General features: G+C 55.6%; 2 protein-coding genes across 5 annotated transcripts; both read right to left on the reverse strand.

Moving 5' to 3' along the window:
• Window positions 1-1328: 1328 nt before the first annotated feature.
• CHEK1 (checkpoint kinase 1) lies at window positions 1329-7708 on the reverse strand. 2 transcript variants are annotated; one of them, XM_056322892.1, is made up of 12 exons: window positions 7601-7708; window positions 6073-6296; window positions 5901-5965; window positions 5759-5828; window positions 5479-5667; window positions 4436-4540; window positions 4269-4364; window positions 4086-4194; window positions 3313-3481; window positions 2647-2778; window positions 2441-2542; window positions 1329-1610 (listed from the first exon to the last, which is right to left on the reverse strand). In XM_056322892.1, the coding sequence occupies exons 1-12, from the start codon at window positions 7663-7665 to the stop codon at window positions 1515-1517; spliced, it is 1422 nt and encodes a 473-aa protein (XP_056178867.1). In that variant the 5' UTR covers window positions 7666-7708; the 3' UTR covers window positions 1329-1514. The 2 variants fall into 2 exon arrangements, 1 of the variants encoding a protein (XP_056178867.1); XR_008819155.1 differs by lacking the exon at window positions 1329-1610 and having other exon boundaries at window positions 3303-3481.
• Window positions 7709-7926: 218 nt separating this feature from the next.
• Window positions 7927-17217, reverse strand: STT3A (STT3 oligosaccharyltransferase complex catalytic subunit A). Of its 3 annotated transcripts, none has more exons than XM_056322766.1 (19): window positions 17138-17217; window positions 15844-15930; window positions 15530-15655; window positions 15165-15225; window positions 14394-14515; window positions 13990-14135; window positions 13613-13703; window positions 12793-12899; window positions 12219-12383; window positions 11520-11700; window positions 10854-11009; window positions 10550-10641; window positions 9709-9864; window positions 9415-9603; window positions 9219-9335; window positions 9036-9138; window positions 8595-8783; window positions 8363-8478; window positions 7927-8280 (listed from the first exon to the last, which is right to left on the reverse strand). In XM_056322766.1, the coding sequence occupies exons 3-19, from the start codon at window positions 15615-15617 to the stop codon at window positions 8242-8244; spliced, it is 2118 nt and encodes a 705-aa protein (XP_056178741.1). In that variant the 5' UTR covers window positions 15618-15655; window positions 15844-15930; window positions 17138-17217; the 3' UTR covers window positions 7927-8241. The 3 variants fall into 3 exon arrangements, with proteins under 3 accessions (XP_056178741.1, XP_056178744.1, XP_056178743.1); XM_056322769.1 differs by having other exon boundaries at window positions 17084-17146; XM_056322768.1 differs by lacking the exon at window positions 17138-17217 and adding an exon at window positions 16334-16454.
• Window positions 17218-17449: the final 232 nt, after the last annotated feature.

Below are 17449 nucleotides of genomic sequence, written 5' to 3' on the forward strand. Positions count from 1 at the left end.
ACCCACACCTGCCACGAGCTGTGTCCAGCCTCGCATCCCTCCAAATCCCCATTCCCAAGGTATTCCTGCCCCTCTGATACAATTTCCCCCTTCAAATATAAATTCCTGGGGGGAGTGAACCACAAAACTCTGTATTCAGCCTAATTATCCCCCCTCGGCTGCTATCTGTGATCTCCGGGACAATTAAAAGGGCTTAACAAGGTCGGAGGCGGCGTCTTCTGTCTTCCTGCTTCCCCCTCGCCCGCTGCCGGGGTCTCGCTCCCCAGCTGCAATATAAATATGCAATTAAAAAATCGCTGCTAATTGCTTCACCGAAGGGGAGTTCCCACCAAAGGAAAAAAAAAAAAAAAAGCCACAATCAGGGAAAAGGAAATTAAAAAAACACTAAAAGAGGGGGGAAACAAGTCAAAAAAGCACTTTTCCCCCATAATTAAACACGGATGCAGCTTTGGGGAGGAATTATGGTGATGGCTGGGGTGGGGAGCTTTTTTTTTGGGGGGGGGGGATGCTCTTTTTGTTGGGGGAGAAGGGGTTAATCCCCAGCTCTCCTCTCTCGCTCCAGCGCTAACAACCCCTGGCAGCTCTGGGCTCATTAGCCCTAGCGAAAAGCAATTAAGAGAGGTTGGAAAATGAGGGCAGCCACTGCCCTGAGACGGCACGAAGCCGGGGGGGGGGGGCGGGGGGGCGGGCAGTGGGGTCAGCCCCTAAACCTTGGCGGGGTGTAACAGGCCGGTTTAGGGATGCACAGCTTGGCAGAGAGCCCGGGGGGGGGGGGGCGGGGATTTAAGCTGGCTGAGCAATGCTGCGCCATCATTAGGTTTCAGAGTGAACGAGCCCCATGCTCACTGAAACCCCCCTCAAAAATGGAATAAATAAATACATAAAATATGCAGTACCGCATCCAAAACACCCCCCAAAATATGGAATCAAATGGGTTCTATCAGGGTGATGCAGGGCAGCCCCCCCACCGCCCCGGGGATGATTTTTGGCCGCTAATTGCAAAATCTGAGGCCAAACGGTGCCGTGGGCAGGGGGCTGGGCTGGACTGAACGGGGCCCATTGGGATAACGAGGCCAAATGTCGCCCCTTTTTGGGGTGAAAAGAAGCTGGGGAGGGGGGAACTGATCCCTAATTGCTATTTTTAGAAATTATTTAATGCCTTTTTAAATTGCTGCGCTGTGGAGCACCCCAGGGCCCCCTCCAGTTTGCATTGTCCCCCCACCCCAGCAGCCTGGGTGCACCCATCAGGCCAGCTGAGCACCCTCCGCTGGCCACAGCAGGATGGGACCCATTGCAACGTCCCCGTCCCCCCCCCGCCCTTGCAGTAAGCGGCTTTGCTTCATCCCCCCAGGGCTTTATTGAACCTTTAAAATCTGAGGCGCACGCGCGCGGTCGGTTGCCTTCGTGGCATTCGGGTGCTGCCGCAGGAGCCTCGCCGGGAGGAAGAGGAGGAGGAGGAGGAGGAGGAGGAGGAAGAGGAGGAGAGGGAGAAGGCAGGTGGGGTGCAAGGGGGCTCAGGTGGCAGGCAGCCAGACTTTCTGGGTGCTGACGACGTCGCTGAGCTTGCCCTTGATTTTTAGGAAATGCCTCTTGAACTCCAGGCCGTCGCCCTGTGCAGGGAGAGGAGGGGGTTTGCATCGACTCTGCACCCGTCTTGCACCGCTTTGCATCACCTTGCACCTGCTGTGCACCGCTTTGCACCCACCTTGCTCTCTTGCACCTGCTTGCACGCACCTTGCGCTGCCTTGCACCCACCTTGCGCTGCCTTGCACCTGCTGTGCATCATCCTGCACTGCTTCGCACCCCTTGTACATCAGCTTGCACCTGCTTTGCACCCACCCTGCACTGCCCTGCACTAACTGGGTATGGCCTTGCACCCCCCAGGCACCCCTGCTGCACCACCTTCACCCCACTGAGCACCCCCCTGCACCCCCCAGACACTGTCCTGTGTTCCTCTGCACCCACCGCGCACCCCCTCAGCACTGCCTTGCATCCCCAGTGTGCCGCCTGGCACCCATTTTGCATCTCCCTGCACCCACTGCAAACCCACCAGGTACTGCCTTGCACCCACCCAGCACCACCTTGCACCCACAGGATGCTGCTTTGCATCACCTTGCAGCTGCCGTGCACTCAGCGGGTGCTGCCCTGCAGCCATCTTGCACCACCCTGCACCCACCAGCACCACCTTGCACCCACCAGCACCACCCTGCACCCACCAGCACCACCCTGCACCCACCAGCACCACCTTGCACCCACCAGCACCACCTTGCACCCAGCCTTGCACGGTCCTGCCTCACTTTGCACCGTCCTGCCTCACTTTGCACCATCCTGCCTCACTTTGCATGGTCCTGCATCCCCATGCATCAGCTTGCAAGACCCTGCGCCACCCTGCACCCACTGTGCATCACCGTGTGCCCCTCCTGCCCCCCCCCCCCCCCACCTTGGAGAGGCGAAAATCCACCAAAATCTTGCTCTCCATCTCCACCAGGTTCAACTTGAAGATGAGTTTGTTGTTCCTCCGGTCCGTGGTCGAGATGGTAACCTGCAAAACAGCAGCAAAGCGGGGGGGGGGGGGGAGCAAATTATTCGCAGGTGTAACAACATGTGGGGGGGTCCTACCTCACCATTTTGCACCCTGGTCCCTACCTGGTTTGTGCAGCTCTTCTTCCAGCCGTACCCCATCTTCTCACAGACCTCTTTCAGGGCGCGGTAAGAGCCGTCAGCATCCAGTTTGGTGAAGAAACGCGTCATCCGCTTCACCAGACGCTGCCACGGGCTCTGCCGGCCCCCCCAAAACATTGTAAAAGTTACAAATCCCGCAAAGTTGCAAAGCTGCAGCCCCAGCTCCCCCGGCCTTGCGAAGGTAAATATTGCAAAGCTGCACCCCCTGATGGTAAATGCTGCGAGCTGCATCTCCCAGGTTGCAAAGCTGCATTAGAAATATTGCCCAGTTGCATCAGGAATATTGCAAAGTTGCATTAGAGATATTGCAAAGTTGCATTAGGAACACTGCCAAATTGCATTAGAAATATTGCAAAGTTGCATCCCCAATACCGTAAATACTGCAAAGTCGGACCCCAGTGTATAAATGCAAAGCTGCCTGCCAAACACCGCCGTACTGCACCCTGATGCCATAAATACCGCAAAGCAGCACCCCAAAACCTGCCACATTTAAACCTGATATGACAAACGATGCAAAGTTGCACCCCCTGTACTGCCAAGCTGCACCTCAAGACAACAAAACCCGCAGAGCTGCACCCCAAACACGGCGAGGCGGCCGCCCAGCACCCCCAGTGCAGCACCTGGGAGGACCCCGGGGGTGCCGAGGAGCTGGCTGTTAACCAGCATGTGCTCGGGGCAGGCGGGCTGGGAGAAGCTGATGCCCTGCACCAGTTTGTCAACGGTGGCTGCTCCGCTCTCCCAGAGCGCCCCGCCGGTGCCGGGCTCCGGCTGCGACGTGGAGTAGCTCGCCTTCTCCTCGCTGCAACGCAAGGGGAGACAGGACATTAGGGATGCTCGTGCCAAGGGGAGGTCGCACGGAGGGGGAACAGGGAGGTATATGAGCGTGGAAATCACAGCGCTTTGGGATCTTGCAGGATTTTTTAAGATTGTGCAGACGTGGTTTCCACCCCACCACCTCTTGGGAAAGCCCTGCAACGTGCAAAGAATTGCAAAGTGCAAAGCCCCGTGGTGTACAAAGCCCTTGCGCCATGCAAAGCCTTGCAGCGCGCAAAGTCCTGCAGCATGCGAAGCCCTGCAGCGTGCAAACCCCAGCGCCACACAAAGCCCTGCAATGTGCAACCCCCTGCAGCATGCAAAGCTCCGCAGCGTGCAAAGCCTTGCAATGGGCAGTCTTGCAGCATGCAAAGCCCCGGCATGCAAACCCCTGCAGCGTGCAAACCCCAGCGTCACACAAAGCCCTGCGGAGTCCAAAGCCTTGCAACGTGCAACCCCCTGCACCATGCAAAGCCCCAGAGCGTGCAAAGCCTTGCAATGTGCAAAGCCCCGCAGCACACAAACAGCGATGAGGCCACTTGTAGCAGCCAAGCGCGCGGAGGGGGACGCAGAGGGCACCGCAGGCTCACCCCAGAGCGCTCTTCACTGGCGAGAAATCCGTATCGGATCGGACGTGCTTGGAGAAGCCGCCGGGAGAATCGGACACCCCCCCTGAGGACACGCGAGCCCGCTTGACGCCTGTAGAGGGACGAGACACCCAATGACCCCGCCAAGATGTGGGGGGACGGGCACGCTCCCTGGCGGCCCCTTACCCTTTTTGAGGGGTTTGCTGTACCACCGGTCCTTCTTGATGTCAGGGATGGTGATCCGCGCCGTCGGGCATTCCGTCAGGATCTTGTGCAGCAAAGCTGGGGGAGACAGGGTGGGAAATGGGGACCACTGGTGCGGCACTGGGGGCCGCTGGGGGCCGGTTGCTTACCTAAGGGTGCTGAATCGATCTTCTTCCAAGGTGGGAGGTAAGTTTTCCTCTCCTTCCAGTCACTGTACTCCTGGCAGCTATCGCTGGGCTGGTCCCAGGGCAACTCTGCCAGAGGGAAAAACCTGCTGCCTTAGTGCCCCAGGGTGGGAAGGGGGAAATTGGAAATGGAAATGGAAATGGAAAGGAGGCAGCACAGCAAGGTTTGCACAGAGAGCTTTTACAAGGGGGAGTAATAAAGACTGGTTCTGCATGATTTTAAAAGGGGGCAACGTGCAAAGGTATGCAGCACACAAAGGTGTTACGATGTGCGGAAGGTGTGCAACGTGCAAAGCCTTGCAGTGTACAAAGTCCCACAGCGCGCAAAGCCCTGCAGCATGCAAACACCCAGCGACACGCAAACACCCTGCAACGTGCACATGCCCAGCGGTGTGCACAAGCACACAACAGCACCGCCACCGTCTTCTGTGTCAGACACCTCTGCTCTGAAGCAGGTGCTGCATCTCATGGATTCCCCCCATGCATTCCATACCTCTCCTACGCATCCCATATACCCCCTTATGCATCTCGTACATTCCCTTCCGCAGCTTACGTCCCTCTGTGCCTTCCATACGTCCCCCTTAGCTATTTCATACACCCCTGCTATACGTGTCACACGTCCCCCTCCATATCCCCCTTATGCATCTCATACATTCCCCCTCTTACCTTTCACATGTCCCTCCCCCTATAATTTCCATACATTCCCCTTCTGCATCTCATACGCACGCACCTCATACATCCCACCATGCACCTCATACAGGCCCCTTCCCCACCTCGTACATCCCTCCGTGCATTCCACGCGCCTCCCCCTATGCATTCCATATGTACACCCCCTCTACATTCCATACGCACCCCCTCCACGTTGCAGACACATCCCCTCTGCACCCTCAAACGCCCTTTGGACACCCCACCTCCGCATCTCACATACGTCCCTTGAGCACATCATACGCCCCCCCCCCCCACCTTACGCATTCCATAGGTCCCCCTATAGGTTGCAGGCAGCCCACCTCCGGCCAGCATGGCTGTCAGCACCACGCCGCAAGCCCAGACGTCAACGGGCTCAGCCCTGAACTCGGGGCGCCGCAGCAGCTCGGGGGCCACGTAGGGCAGGGTGCCGCACATCTTGTTGAGCAGCCGCTCCCGGCCGTTGTGCTTGAAGACGGTGGCCAAGCCGAAATCGGAGATTTTCAGGTTATCTGGGCCCCAATTAAAATTAAAAAAATTCCAAAGAAAAAATTTCGAAGGCAATAGGGGACCGATAGGGATGCGTCGCCCTCCCCCCCCCACCTCGCTCATCCAGCAGCAGGTTCTCCGGCTTGAGGTCGCGGTGGGTGATGCCGATGCTATGCAGGTAAACCTGGGGACAGAGAGAAGGGTCAGCGCCGCGTGGCACCGCTGCCGGCATCCCCCGCATCCCCACCGCGCTCACCACGCCGGCGATCAGCTGCTGGAAGAACCGCTGTGCCTCCGGCTCTGGCATCCCGATATCCGGCTCTACAGGAGCGGAATAAGAAAAGGAAGAACAATTCTCAGCCTTTTAGGGATGAATTTTTTAACGCGTCATGTTAGATAAAATCAAAGGCATTTGGAAGCGGGCGTACCGATGCGGTCGAAGAGCTCGCCGCCGCTGCAGTACTCCAGGAAGAGGTACTGCGTGGCGCCTTCCCGTCGGTGCCCGTAAAATTTGACGACGTTCTCGTGGTTGAGCATCTTGTTGATGCAGATTTCCTTCTTGATGTTCTCCGGGCAGTCGGCCGCTCGCTTCATGTCCACGATTTTGACGGCCACGGCTTCCTCGGTGCGGCGGTTGACGGCCAGCTGCACCCTGGGGCGCGCGGCGGGTCAGCGGGGGGGGGCGTGAAACGCTGCCAGGGGAGGCGGGCGGCGCAGGCAGCACGTGATGGGCAAGCAAGGAGCACACGAGGGGCACGCAGCAGCCAAGGAGCGGGCAAGCAGCGGCCATGGGGGGGGGGGCACGCAGTGGTGAAGCAGTGGGCAAGCAGTGGCCACACAAGGGACACATTGCAAGCAATGGGCATGCGATGGGCAAGCAGTGGGCAAGCAGTAGCCACAAAAGCGGCATGTAGCAAGCAGTGGGCATGCAGTGGGCAAGTGATGGGCAAGCAGTAGCCGCATAAGGGGCACATAGTAAGCAGTGGGTAAGCGATGGGCAAGCAGTAGCCGCATAAGGGGCACATAGTAAGCAGTGGGTAAGCGATGGGCAAGCAGTAGCCGCATAAGGGGCACATAGTAAGCAGTGGGTAAGCGATGGGCAAGCAGTAGCCGCATAAGGGGCACATAGTAAGCAGTGGGCAAGCGATGGGCAAGCAGTAGCCGCATAAGGGGCACATAGTAAGCAGTGGGCAAGCGATGGGCAAGCAGTAGCCACATAAGGGGCACAGAGCAAGCAGTGGGCAAGCAGTGGGTGTGTGATGGCCAAGCAGCGGGCACACAAGGGGTGTACAACAGCCAAGCAGTGGGCAAACAGTAGCCACACAGGGGGCACAGCGCAATTAGTGGGCAAGCGGTGGCCACAAAAGGGCCACAGAGCAAGCGTGGCCACGTGATAGCCAAGCAGTGGGCAAACAGCGGCCACATAAGGGGCACAGAGCAAGCAGTGGGCGTGCGAGGGCCAAGCAGTGGGCAAACAGTGGGCACACAAGGGGCAGAGCAAGCAGTGGGCACACAAGGGGCAGAGCAAGCAGTGGGCGCACAAGGGGCACAGAGCAAGCAGTGGGCACACAAGGGGCACAGAGCAAGCAGTGGGCGCACAAGGGGCAGAGCAAGCAGTGGGCGCACAAGGGGCAGAGCAAGCAGTGGGCACACAAGGGGCACAGAGCAAGCAGTGGGCACACAAGGGGCACAGAGCAAGCAGTGGGCACACAGTGGGCACGCAGCGGGCACACGCAGGGCGCGCAACGGGCAAGCAGTGGCCACGCAGCGCCTGCCCAAGGGGCACGTAACAGCCGAGCAGCGGCCGCGCAACGGGCCCACGAGCGGCCAGCAGTAGCCACGCAGCGGGTGCGGGGCGGGCAGGCGGCGGTGGGCGTGCAAGGGGCGTGCGAGAGCCGTGCAGGGGGCGCGCCCCGGCAGGGACCCCCCCCCCGCCTGGGCCCCCCCCTCACTCACTCCCCGTAGGCGCCTTCCCCCAGCGTCTGCACCAGGTCCCAGTCCTCCACGAACGGCACCGCCATCCCCGGCCCCGCTCCCGCCGCGCTGCCCGTTCCCGCCGGCGCCACCGCGCCCCGCCCCGCCCTGCGCGCGCAGCCCGCCCGGCCCCGCCCCCCCGCTAGCCCCGCCCCCCCTCCCGCAGTCCCGCTTTCCCCTTCAAATTAATTAAAAGCACCAAAACTTCCCCACCAAACCCGTTCTCCACACCCGGTTCTGGCAAGGGGGAAAAACCGGTGCAGAATTAGGGGGGAAAAAATCCTCACCAAACCCGTTTCTTTTAATCCTTTTTTTTTTTTTTTTTTTTTTTAATTATTATTATCATTTGTGATTCACCCGTTAATCAACCCCCAGTTGAAGCCGTTACTTCTCATTTGGCGACTGCTCCATGTGTATATAAAAATCACCCCCCGGCAGGCAAGGACGGGCAGGGACGTCTCGCTGCTGCCTGCGCTTACAAATGGTATAAAATAAAAATAAACACCGCCCCCCCCCCCCCCCCCAAAAAAAATCCAAAACAAAAAAAAAAACCCGAAAATATTTCTGCTTCACAGGCAAAGGCAAGGTCAGTGCGGTGCGCGGCGCAGCCGGCGGCAGCTCCTCTACGTTCTCGACAAGCCACGGTTATCCAAATCTTTCACCTGGGCAGCAAAAAAAAAAAAAGGTGAAGTTTATTGGGTTTTCCCCAAATTTGGGGGGTTTCGGCTCGTTCCGCAGCCATACCTTGTATATTCGGACCAGCCAGTGCTCTGTGGTGTACGCCTCCTCCAGCACGTCCAGCTCAAAGTCCTTGTTGCCGATTTCGGCGTTCCTCACCCGGTCGTAGCCCGGCGGTCGTTCTAGGAGAGGGCAAAGTACAGGCAGCGCTGCCACATCGTGCCCCGAAGATGCTGGGGGCAGTGTGGGGCGCCCCAAAAGCGGTGTCACCCCCAGGGGGGTGGTTTTGGGGACTTACTGGCCTCAGTGTAGACCTGACCGAAGCGATAGTAGCACATCTTGTACATGAGGCAGTTGAGGAGCACCGGGGAGCCCTCGCGGTCAACCCGAAACTCCCCCGTGGGGGTGTAGTAGTCGTGCTCCTTGATGTGGCGCCCCGTGTCTGTGCTGCCCCCGATCCGCACCATCCACAGGAACTTGTTGATATCTGAAAGGTGGAGAGCAGAGAGTTGGAGTGAACAGAGCAAGGAGCCGAGTTGCGTCAGGGGAAAACAGGGCGGAGTGGCGCTCGGGGAGAGCCATTAACAGTACGTGCAGTTCCAGAGGAACATTTTGGTGCTGTTTCCACTTTGCAGCCTCAGCTGAAGGTGGGACGTTGCTCCTCTACAAGCTGTTTTGGGGAAGTCTGTGCCATCAGTGCCCCCAGCCGGGTCCAACCCAGCCTGGAGTGAGACCTTACCGTCAGATGAGTAGCCGGTGAGGCCTCCGAAGATCACCAGCACGTAGCTGACGTCCAGCTCCCTCATGATCTCGTAGGCTTTCTCTTCCGTCGATGCCATCGCCTGGAGCAGAGGCCGAGTCAGTCACGCCACGTGGTGCCCCGAAAAGGCAGGGCAAGGCAGCGGGTGAGGGAAGGACCTACCTGACCAACACGGGAGATGTGCGTGTTGTTCCAGGTGTTGTTGTCCACCAAGATGGTCCGGTTGGCCATGGCGGTTATCTGGTACCCGTAGTCCCACCAGGACATCACCTTTGCATCCTACATCCAAACACCAGACACGTCGTCAGCACCTCAGCAGACGATGTTGGTCCCCGCTGCCCCAATTACCTCCGTTTACCTCCGGCGTGTTGTGACGCAGCCAGTAATAAGCTTCTCTGAAGTCATCAAAGATGATTCTGCTGCCGTCCCCACCCCGGGCGGACAGAACGATGGAAGGTGAGGAGTATGCCTCACTGGTCACCCAGGTGGAATGGAAGGTGTAGGTGATCAGGAAGAAAGCCATGACCAGGATCATGCCACTGGCAACCTGAGGGAACACATCAGGCTCAACGCTGGAGGGAAGAGGCTGTCAGCCTTGTCCCCACCAGAACTAGGTGTCTTCTTCCCCATCCCAAGCCGACCCAACACTCACTTCATTTTTGATGGGGTAGGTGGAATCTTGTTGTTTTTTGCTCTTCTTGTCTGGCCGGCTGATATCCAGGTTCTTCATGTAGGTGGACAACACCTGGGAAACCCCGATGCCGGACAGGATGCACATCACTGGGGCCAGCACCAGCATAAGACGCACCTATGGGCAAGACCAGGACTGTCAGTGCCTCTCGAAGAAATCCAGGCAGAAATCCCAGAGAAGAGTGAAATTAAATGCCATCCCCCACTCAGCACCTCAAATTCAGCAGAAGCATCAGCCTCAAGACAAACCAGTTGCAGATTTTTCCAGTGGGCGCAGACTGGGAGCTGCCACCACCTCAGATGCCCCTGAGGGAAGTTCTCTGCAGACCCCAGAATCAGCCAAGGTGCAGCAGTGACCTCAATTTGACACCCTCAGGCAATCTTAGGTGGAGCCAAGACTCAGTAGACACCTCCGCACCAGAAATCAACCCGCATTTAGGGCTCGGGCTAGAGCAAGAGTGGAAACAGGCTCATAAGCAGCCGTTGGTTGTCAGCCCTGACTTGGTTACCTGGAGAATTTGGGTTTGCAACTCAGCTGCAGGACACCAGGGAGACAGACTCGGCAGCGGTAGCCGCACGGCAGCGAGAAACACCCAAACCAGTAAATTTTGCAACACCACGTTCCCTCACTGCACAGAGGGGCTAATAAACCAGTTGTAAGGAAGGAAGAAAACCCCTCATGCACATTTCAGCTGGCTCACATTCTAAGAACCACCATCACCAAGTTCAGGAAAATAAATTAAATTAACTTCGTTAAGATGACTTAGTCATCAGGCTTGAGCCCAGCAGGCAGCAGCCCTCACCATCACAGCAGAGAAGTACATGCTGGTCACGCCATACATGATGATGAAAATGCGGGCGTCCGAGAGGTTACTGAAGCAGTAATACAGACCGACTGCGGAGGGAAAAAGAGAAACGGGTCAGGTTCACCTTCACAATCCATTGCCTGATATAAAAAACAGTCCGCAGAGGCAAGGAGCGCTCCATCACAGACTCAGCACCGCAAGGAGAGGGGAGACTGCGGTCGTGGCTGGCAGGATAAAATCCCCCTAGTGTCGTCCAGTTATTTAATAAATCAGGGTCTGACAACATCTGCGCTGGGCTCACCTGGGAACATGAAAACGAGGAGCTGGAGGTCAAAGTAATAGGAGGACCAAGTGGTGGGCTGGTGCTCGGAGACGGAGGCGATGATGGGGATGTTGTTCTTTGCATAAGAAGGATCCAGCAGGGAGTAGAAACGCCCTGTCCATGGGGAGATTTTCCCTAGGAAATAGGAGGAAAAAAAGAAAAATCATATCCAGTTTCATTAGAGAGTAACCAGCAATGCTGATACGTTCTCTCACATGGGAAGCACCTGCAAGGCTGAAGGAGCTATCCTGGACCTCATTTAACACCTCTATTGCTCAAAACTGCCACTTTAGAAAGGAAATAAAGTGCAATTTTACCCTAAAAAGACTTCTCCCCCACCCACCCTATATTTTTAGCATCTCTTCGCTACTACAGATTGACATTCAGTTTCTGAAGCAGCTCAGTGTCCCCTGTGTGTGCTGAGTCACAGCAGGTTCCTCTGCATCCCGTATCACACGGAGCCCAGATCTTACAGCTGCTGCTTCAATATTTTCTGGCTAACGCACATATCAGAGCAGGTCCCAGCCTCCCCCGCAGAGGGGAGAACGCGGAATTAGGACTGACAAGTTACGTGCTCCTCAAAGCAACGAAAGGGGGCAATGCCGGTGGTGAAACGTTCTCATCATGGCCACGATCTCAGGCTACCTGTCAGCATAAGCACAGCCCCGATGGTGAGGAGGACAAAGCCAACCAGGGAAATGACGCTCCTGAACAGGATTTCGAATTGCTGCGGGTTCAGCTTGCTCCGAAGGTAGTCTACGAAGGCGTGGATCTGACACAAGCCAAAGACTCCCAGGGCAGCCATGTGCTCCGAGGAGAGGACAGGCTGCAAGCAGGGGAGAGGGCGGTCAGGGAACAGGGTCCTGTTGTACCCGATACCGACTTTTTTTACAAATCACTTTGCAGCAAAACCACTGCCAAAGCTGCAGGAAACTGCTCCCTCCCCGCGGACAGCACAGCTGGCGTGAGTCACTTTCTTACATCAGCTTTGGTTCCCAGATAGGAATCCACGTGGGAAATCAAACCGATTCTCTTGAAAACGTGAGCTAAGCGGGTGTTTTTCCTGCTATACCAAGACACACGCTGGCATGAGCGTTTCTTTCACTGAAAACAAGTATTTTCATGAAAGGCAACCGGTGCCATGAAGGTTATTAGTGGCTTTTAAAGTCATCCAGCACCTCCAAAAGCCAGTCTCACCAGAGGCTGCAAGGAATCAGCGTGACAGGAGCTAGAACTAGAAGGCAGCACCCACTTATCAAGAAAAGAAACCAGGTGCCCACTCGCTACTCTGTTATAACCCACTAAACGACCGTCCTTGAGTCTGCGTATCATTCTGGTCCCCACCTGGAAGCCAACAAAGGAGATCTGCATCGAGAGGATGGTTCCCAAGCAGTAGACCGTGCAATAGGCTACATAGATCCTGTGGGAGAAGCGTCCGGTCAGCATCAGCACAAGGACATGCAAGGGGATGAGGTTAATCAGAAAGACGTAGCCACCCCACGACGAGACCTGCCAAAAGAGAAAACAAACAAATAACCCACAAGTTCCAGGACTGAACAGGTTGCACAGCAAAGGTCAAACGCGGCAGGTTTGGTTTGCCTGGGATCACGTGCAGGATTTTCACCCAGTGGTAATGCCAGCTGAGATCTGCTCCCTCTAAGGGCACCCTCAACAGTCACGGCTGCCAGAAGCCCAGATTTTTCAATGCTGTTAATAAAAACTCACACAAAACCCCGCTGGTTTTGGTTAAGTGGAAATGACCGAAGAAAACACCCATTCTATTTTCATGCCAAACCCTTTGTGGAGGTTCTACCTCCAACCAGGACGCAGGGACAGCATGCCGTGTATTTTTTGTCACCATATCCAGAGCGGTCCTTGGAGTCAGAAGCACCTCTGCGCCGGACGAAGGAACACTTACCATGTAGAAATAGGCGAGAGCACACATGGCTGCCCAATAGATGGAGCCCGTTTTGACGGCTTTGATCCACATGTAGTAAGTTAACAGCATGCAGAATATGGCGATACCTGGGTGGAAGGACACAGAAAGGTCAAAGCAAGCTCACACCAGCCCTGAATATCATCTCTAGGGCACACCAGAGCACTCAGTTGCCATAAAAATATGTATCTATAAATGCTTTTGCTGTTCATCAGATGTTCTATCCTTGTACAAAGAGCCAGCTGTGGGAAAAGGGTTTTGTATCCGATTTCTAGACTGAAACACTGTGATGTATCTTACTGTAGATAACAGCTCACGTGGCTTCTCCTAGACACACCAGCTAGCCTTTCTGTACACAGATTCCTTCCATGGCCCCCAAAAGCCCAGCTACACCAGAGGAACTTGGATCGTCTTCTGCTCTAGGCACTGAACACAAGATCGCTGCCTTTGCCAGCCCCAAAGTCACTGACAAAACAGATATAAAAGCACAAAGGGAACCATGCAGCAACTGCAACCCCAAGCAGAGTTTGTGGAGGTGGCAAACCCCTTTTTGATTTGCGAACAAGGATGCTGAAGGAATGGGGTACGCTCGCTGCCGAGCTGGGGTAGACTCCCTCTTCTCAAATGCGTGGCTGAGAAGAACCACTGATCTCCGAGCAGCTGGGTTAATAAACCGTGTGGATCTGGCAGGGCTCACTGGGAGAGGACAGTTCCTCTATCATGCCCTACAGCATCTTGACCAGCGTTTTCCAGTACCAAAGAGTCCATAAAGGTTTCCCTGCTCCGAGTGTCACAAACTCACCTTCGTTATCATAGGAGCCGGCAACAGAACGAGAGATGTACCCAGGCACGACTGCAATCATGGCAGCAGCAAGGAGTCCTGCCCCTGCATCCTGGGGAAAAAAGAACACAGCCAGAGGGTGGAAAAAGCCATCCGTTTTTAGGGGTTTTGTTATCATGCTATACTATGCACAGATATGCCTCAAAGGAATAAAAATTGAGCACTGAAATGAAATTTTAAAACAGATCTCCAGTTTCCCTGGAGTTCTGGGTTTTGACCAGCACGGTGGTCATCTTCAAATCTCCGACACAGCTGCGAGCTGCCTTTCCAAACGCCAAACAGCCCCTGCTCCTCTGTAAAGCAAAAGTGTGCGAGGTACGCCCCGATCGCCCCCTTACCTTGAGCTCTTTGGTGAGGTGGTAAGTCACGATGGTGGTGAAAGAGGAGAAGAGTGGAGCCAGAAACACACAGACATTTCGGATGTCGATGGTGATGTGAAAGAAGTGCAGCACGTGGTAAATCGCTGCTGATGTGATCATCAGGCCTGCGGGACAGAAACACCATTGTTACTGGGGTGCTCATGCTCTGCTTGCAGCACCAGGGGGTCGTCAGCTTGCAGTTAACAGCAGAGCAGCCAAAAGACTTGCCAGAAAGGAGCTGCTGCCTGGGATGCCTCAATGAAGGGCATCCCCCACGCTCTCCCTCCTCTCCCAGCTGGCACTCGGTGGGCACTACCCGCCCCTCTCCCCATTTTCCCTGGCGTGAAGCACGTTTCAGCTCAGCAGAAGCCCGACAAGCTTACCTGGATAAATGGTCCCACCAATAATCCTGCCCAAGGGGTACCATGCTCGGTCGTCAAACCAGTTGTGGAATTTATAGAAGCCCTCCTCTGCCAGAAAGCGGGTTGTACGGTAGTTAAAATACCTGTAGCAGTGAAAAACATTAAACATCATCTCATCCAGACGCAGAGGTACTGACTGCTCACCGGTCCTTGGGTGAGTCCCTTAACAAGCTACCAGGAAACGAGGCAGCTTTTGACAGGCAGTAAAGCACCAAATCATGTGCCCATCTGGATACCCTTTCTGATGTTTAGGGGTATAACGAGTGTTTAAAGGGCTGACCACGCATTCTCCACGCAGAGGGAACTAGTCCCATTTCCCTAGACTGCTGCGAAACTCAGCTGTGAAGGTCCATCCCCCCTCCTAGAGAGTTTAAAAGTGGATTTGCAACGGTTACATTCTCCCTTACACCTGACTGCATCAGCAACAAGCCTGGGACGCAGACACAAGTTGTACTAGGAGCCCTCCCTCCTGCTGTGCCCTGGCAGAGAATAACCACATCCCAGCAGAAAAGTGGTGGTGACCAATTACTTGGATCCAGGCTCTACGAAAATTCCCGAGAAGTGAATTTTGAGTCCAGAAGAGGGGAAACCTAGCTGTACTGAAAACTGCCCTCCAAATCCCTCATCCTCAGTGGGGACTAACTTGAGCCTGGCATACACCGCCCGAATTCTGTGTGCTCCAGAAGAAAAAAAACTCAGCAGGCCCCCTCGAAATGAGATGATGACACTTACGGGTCAAATTCATGGATGACACTTTCAAATCTTAAGACAGAAAAAAGCCTCGTGGAGAAAGCTGCAAACACAGAAAAAGGGCAGAGTGAATCTACAGCACTCAGTGAGCCAGAGTTCTGTTAGGTTTATCTGCTTCTTTGTTGGATTAAAATGATTTCTGTCTTATATGAGTCGTTGAGAAGATAAAGACGCAATTTTCAAAGGAAAAGGTACAGCAGGAATAAGATTGTTCACTTAAGATGTGTTTTAAAGACAGATGAGAGCTTCACAACCAGAGGAGGAGCAAAGGCAGCTCCATCCCATGGTCCCCCTTTGAAGGCACCAGCAGCCACCCACAAGGCCAGCGCAGCAGGACGTGGACTTACACAGCACAGCTGCCATCGACAAGATGAGGAGCTTGAGCAGAGTGTCTTGCTTCTCGTAGGACAGCCGGAGAAACCCTAACTTGGTCATTTTCACATCAAAGGCAGAGACTGAGGTTGCTTGAACACCTGAAAACAAACAGGGAAGACAATCACGAAGTGAGCCAGCTCACAGCCCCGTGCCTCTAAACATTTTGTGAAGGACCTTAAATACCCAGCTCCTGCCCAAGGAGGCTGTCATCCACCCTTCACCCCCGCACGACACTTTTGCTGATCCATGTCTCCCTTCCCCAAATCCCTTTGCCTCCCATCCTCACCTGATCAGCTGCCCCAATTCCAGCTGAGGTTTTTCTTTCTTTCAAGGAGACCAAAACTTCTTCAGGGCAAAGGATGTGTCCGTTTCTCTGCGTACAAAACAAAACCCAAGCGTAAGCTTTTAGCAAAACCACTAAGTTTTCCCTGGCTGGTCTCTGGACTTTAACCATCACACACACAAAAAAATCCACAGAGAACACAAGAAATTGGTGCTGTTTTCTCGCATATAGGAGGTCCGAACAGCTCCTGGCTGCTCCCACTTTAAAGTATTTGTGTTCAACATATATATCCCATCGGTTTGCTAATGCAGACGAGCACAGCAAACGAGCTTTGCTTCTACCACCCAACCTGGCTGGTTAATTCCACCTCCCTGGGTGGAGGAAGAGCCAGTGAAATCCTGGTATTACACACCACGGAAGTGAAACTGCAGCCAGAGAATAACATCTTTCTACTCTCGAAAAAGAGTCTGATTTCTTTAAAATACTTCTTTACCCAATCAATCCGGGGGAAAAAACCTCCCACTGCTCCCTGCAGGTTCAGTCCCAGAACCAGTGGATAAATCCTCAGTTCACATCTCTGAGCGACACCACCAGGGAGGGCAGATTTGGACAGGCTGAGATTTAAAAATAAAATACAAACTGGGCCTGAAAAATTCTTTCTGTGACCTAGAAGTGATTCTGATTTGCACATATTCATCACTAACCGATACAGAAATAACCCCGTGTTGTAATTATTTCCTGGTTCCCCCGGGGATAAGAGACAGCAGCTAATAACGATACAAGGCAGATACTTCCGAGGCACAAGCGGCTGTGCTGCTAGGGTACCACTGGCACACCAATTTCCACAGCTCTGCCAGGCGACTCATGTGGTGTCACCCAGTAACACCACAGCTACGGGGGGAACCAGCAGCCCCCAGATACTGGACTAGGAAGGAGGGCAGACTGTCCCTGGGCTATGGACTACAGCCCCACTCTCGCCACCAGGCCCTCCAAGCTTGTCAGCATCCTACAGGACACTGTACCCCCCTCAGAGCCCCACCGTGCCGCACCCCACACCCCTGCACCCCATCACTCCACACCTCCAGGCAACCCCCAGCCCCGGGCATCCCCAGTCCCCCCACAGGCTCCTCACCCCACATGTCAGGGCACCCCAAACCCCCTCACCCCAGGGCCTGGGCACCCCCAGCCGCACAGCTCCCTCACCCCAGGGCCTGGGCACCCCATAACCCCACAGCTCCCTCACCCCAGGGCCTGGGCACCCCCCCGGCACAAGGCCCCCCGGGGCCGCGGCCCTCACCCGGGCGCCGCGCTCGGCCCCGCCGCCCCGGCCATCCGCCCCGCGCAGCCGCCCTTGCCCGCCGCCGCGGCCCGCCCCCGCCCCGCCCGCTCACCATTGGTCCACACCAACGCCACTCCAGAGATGGTGACGCTGATTGGCCAAGACGCGGAACGCACAGCTGAAGGGAGGGCGCGGCATACCGCGTACGGCACATTTCGATTGGCGGAGCGCGGGGCGGGCGGGGCTGGCGGAGAACGAGCCGTGACGTGTCCGTCCGGGCTTGGGGGCCTCCGAGGGGCGGGGCGGTACAGATCACGCGGGCGGAAGAGG

Source organism: Falco biarmicus, chromosome 20 (genome assembly GCF_023638135.1).
Source record: "Falco biarmicus isolate bFalBia1 chromosome 20, bFalBia1.pri, whole genome shotgun sequence".
Taxonomy (NCBI): Eukaryota; Metazoa; Chordata; class Aves; order Falconiformes; family Falconidae; genus Falco; species Falco biarmicus.

Coding starts and splice junctions, on each gene's coding strand:
- CHEK1 (XM_056322892.1), bottom strand. CDS start 7,665: ATGGCGGTGCCGTTCGTGGAGGACTGGGACCTGGTGCAGACGCTGGGG. Junction 5,668..5,758: donor CCTGCTGCTGGATGAGCGAG/GTGGGGGGGGGA, acceptor ATTGGGGCCCAG/ATAACCTGAAAATCTCCGAT. Junction 3,482..4,085: donor CCAGTGAAGAGCGCTCTGGG/GTGAGCCTGCGG, acceptor CTTGCGTTGCAG/CGAGGAGAAGGCGAGCTACT.
- STT3A (XM_056322766.1), bottom strand. CDS start 15,617: ATGACCAAGTTAGGGTTTCTCCGGCTGTCCTACGAGAAGCAAGACACT. Junction 11,701..12,218: donor TCTCCTTTGTTGGCTTCCAG/GTGGGGACCAGA, acceptor CCCTGCTTGCAG/CCTGTCCTCTCCTCGGAGCA. Junction 9,139..9,218: donor ACATCTCCCGTGTTGGTCAG/GTAGGTCCTTCC, acceptor CCTCTGCTCCAG/GCGATGGCATCGACGGAAGA.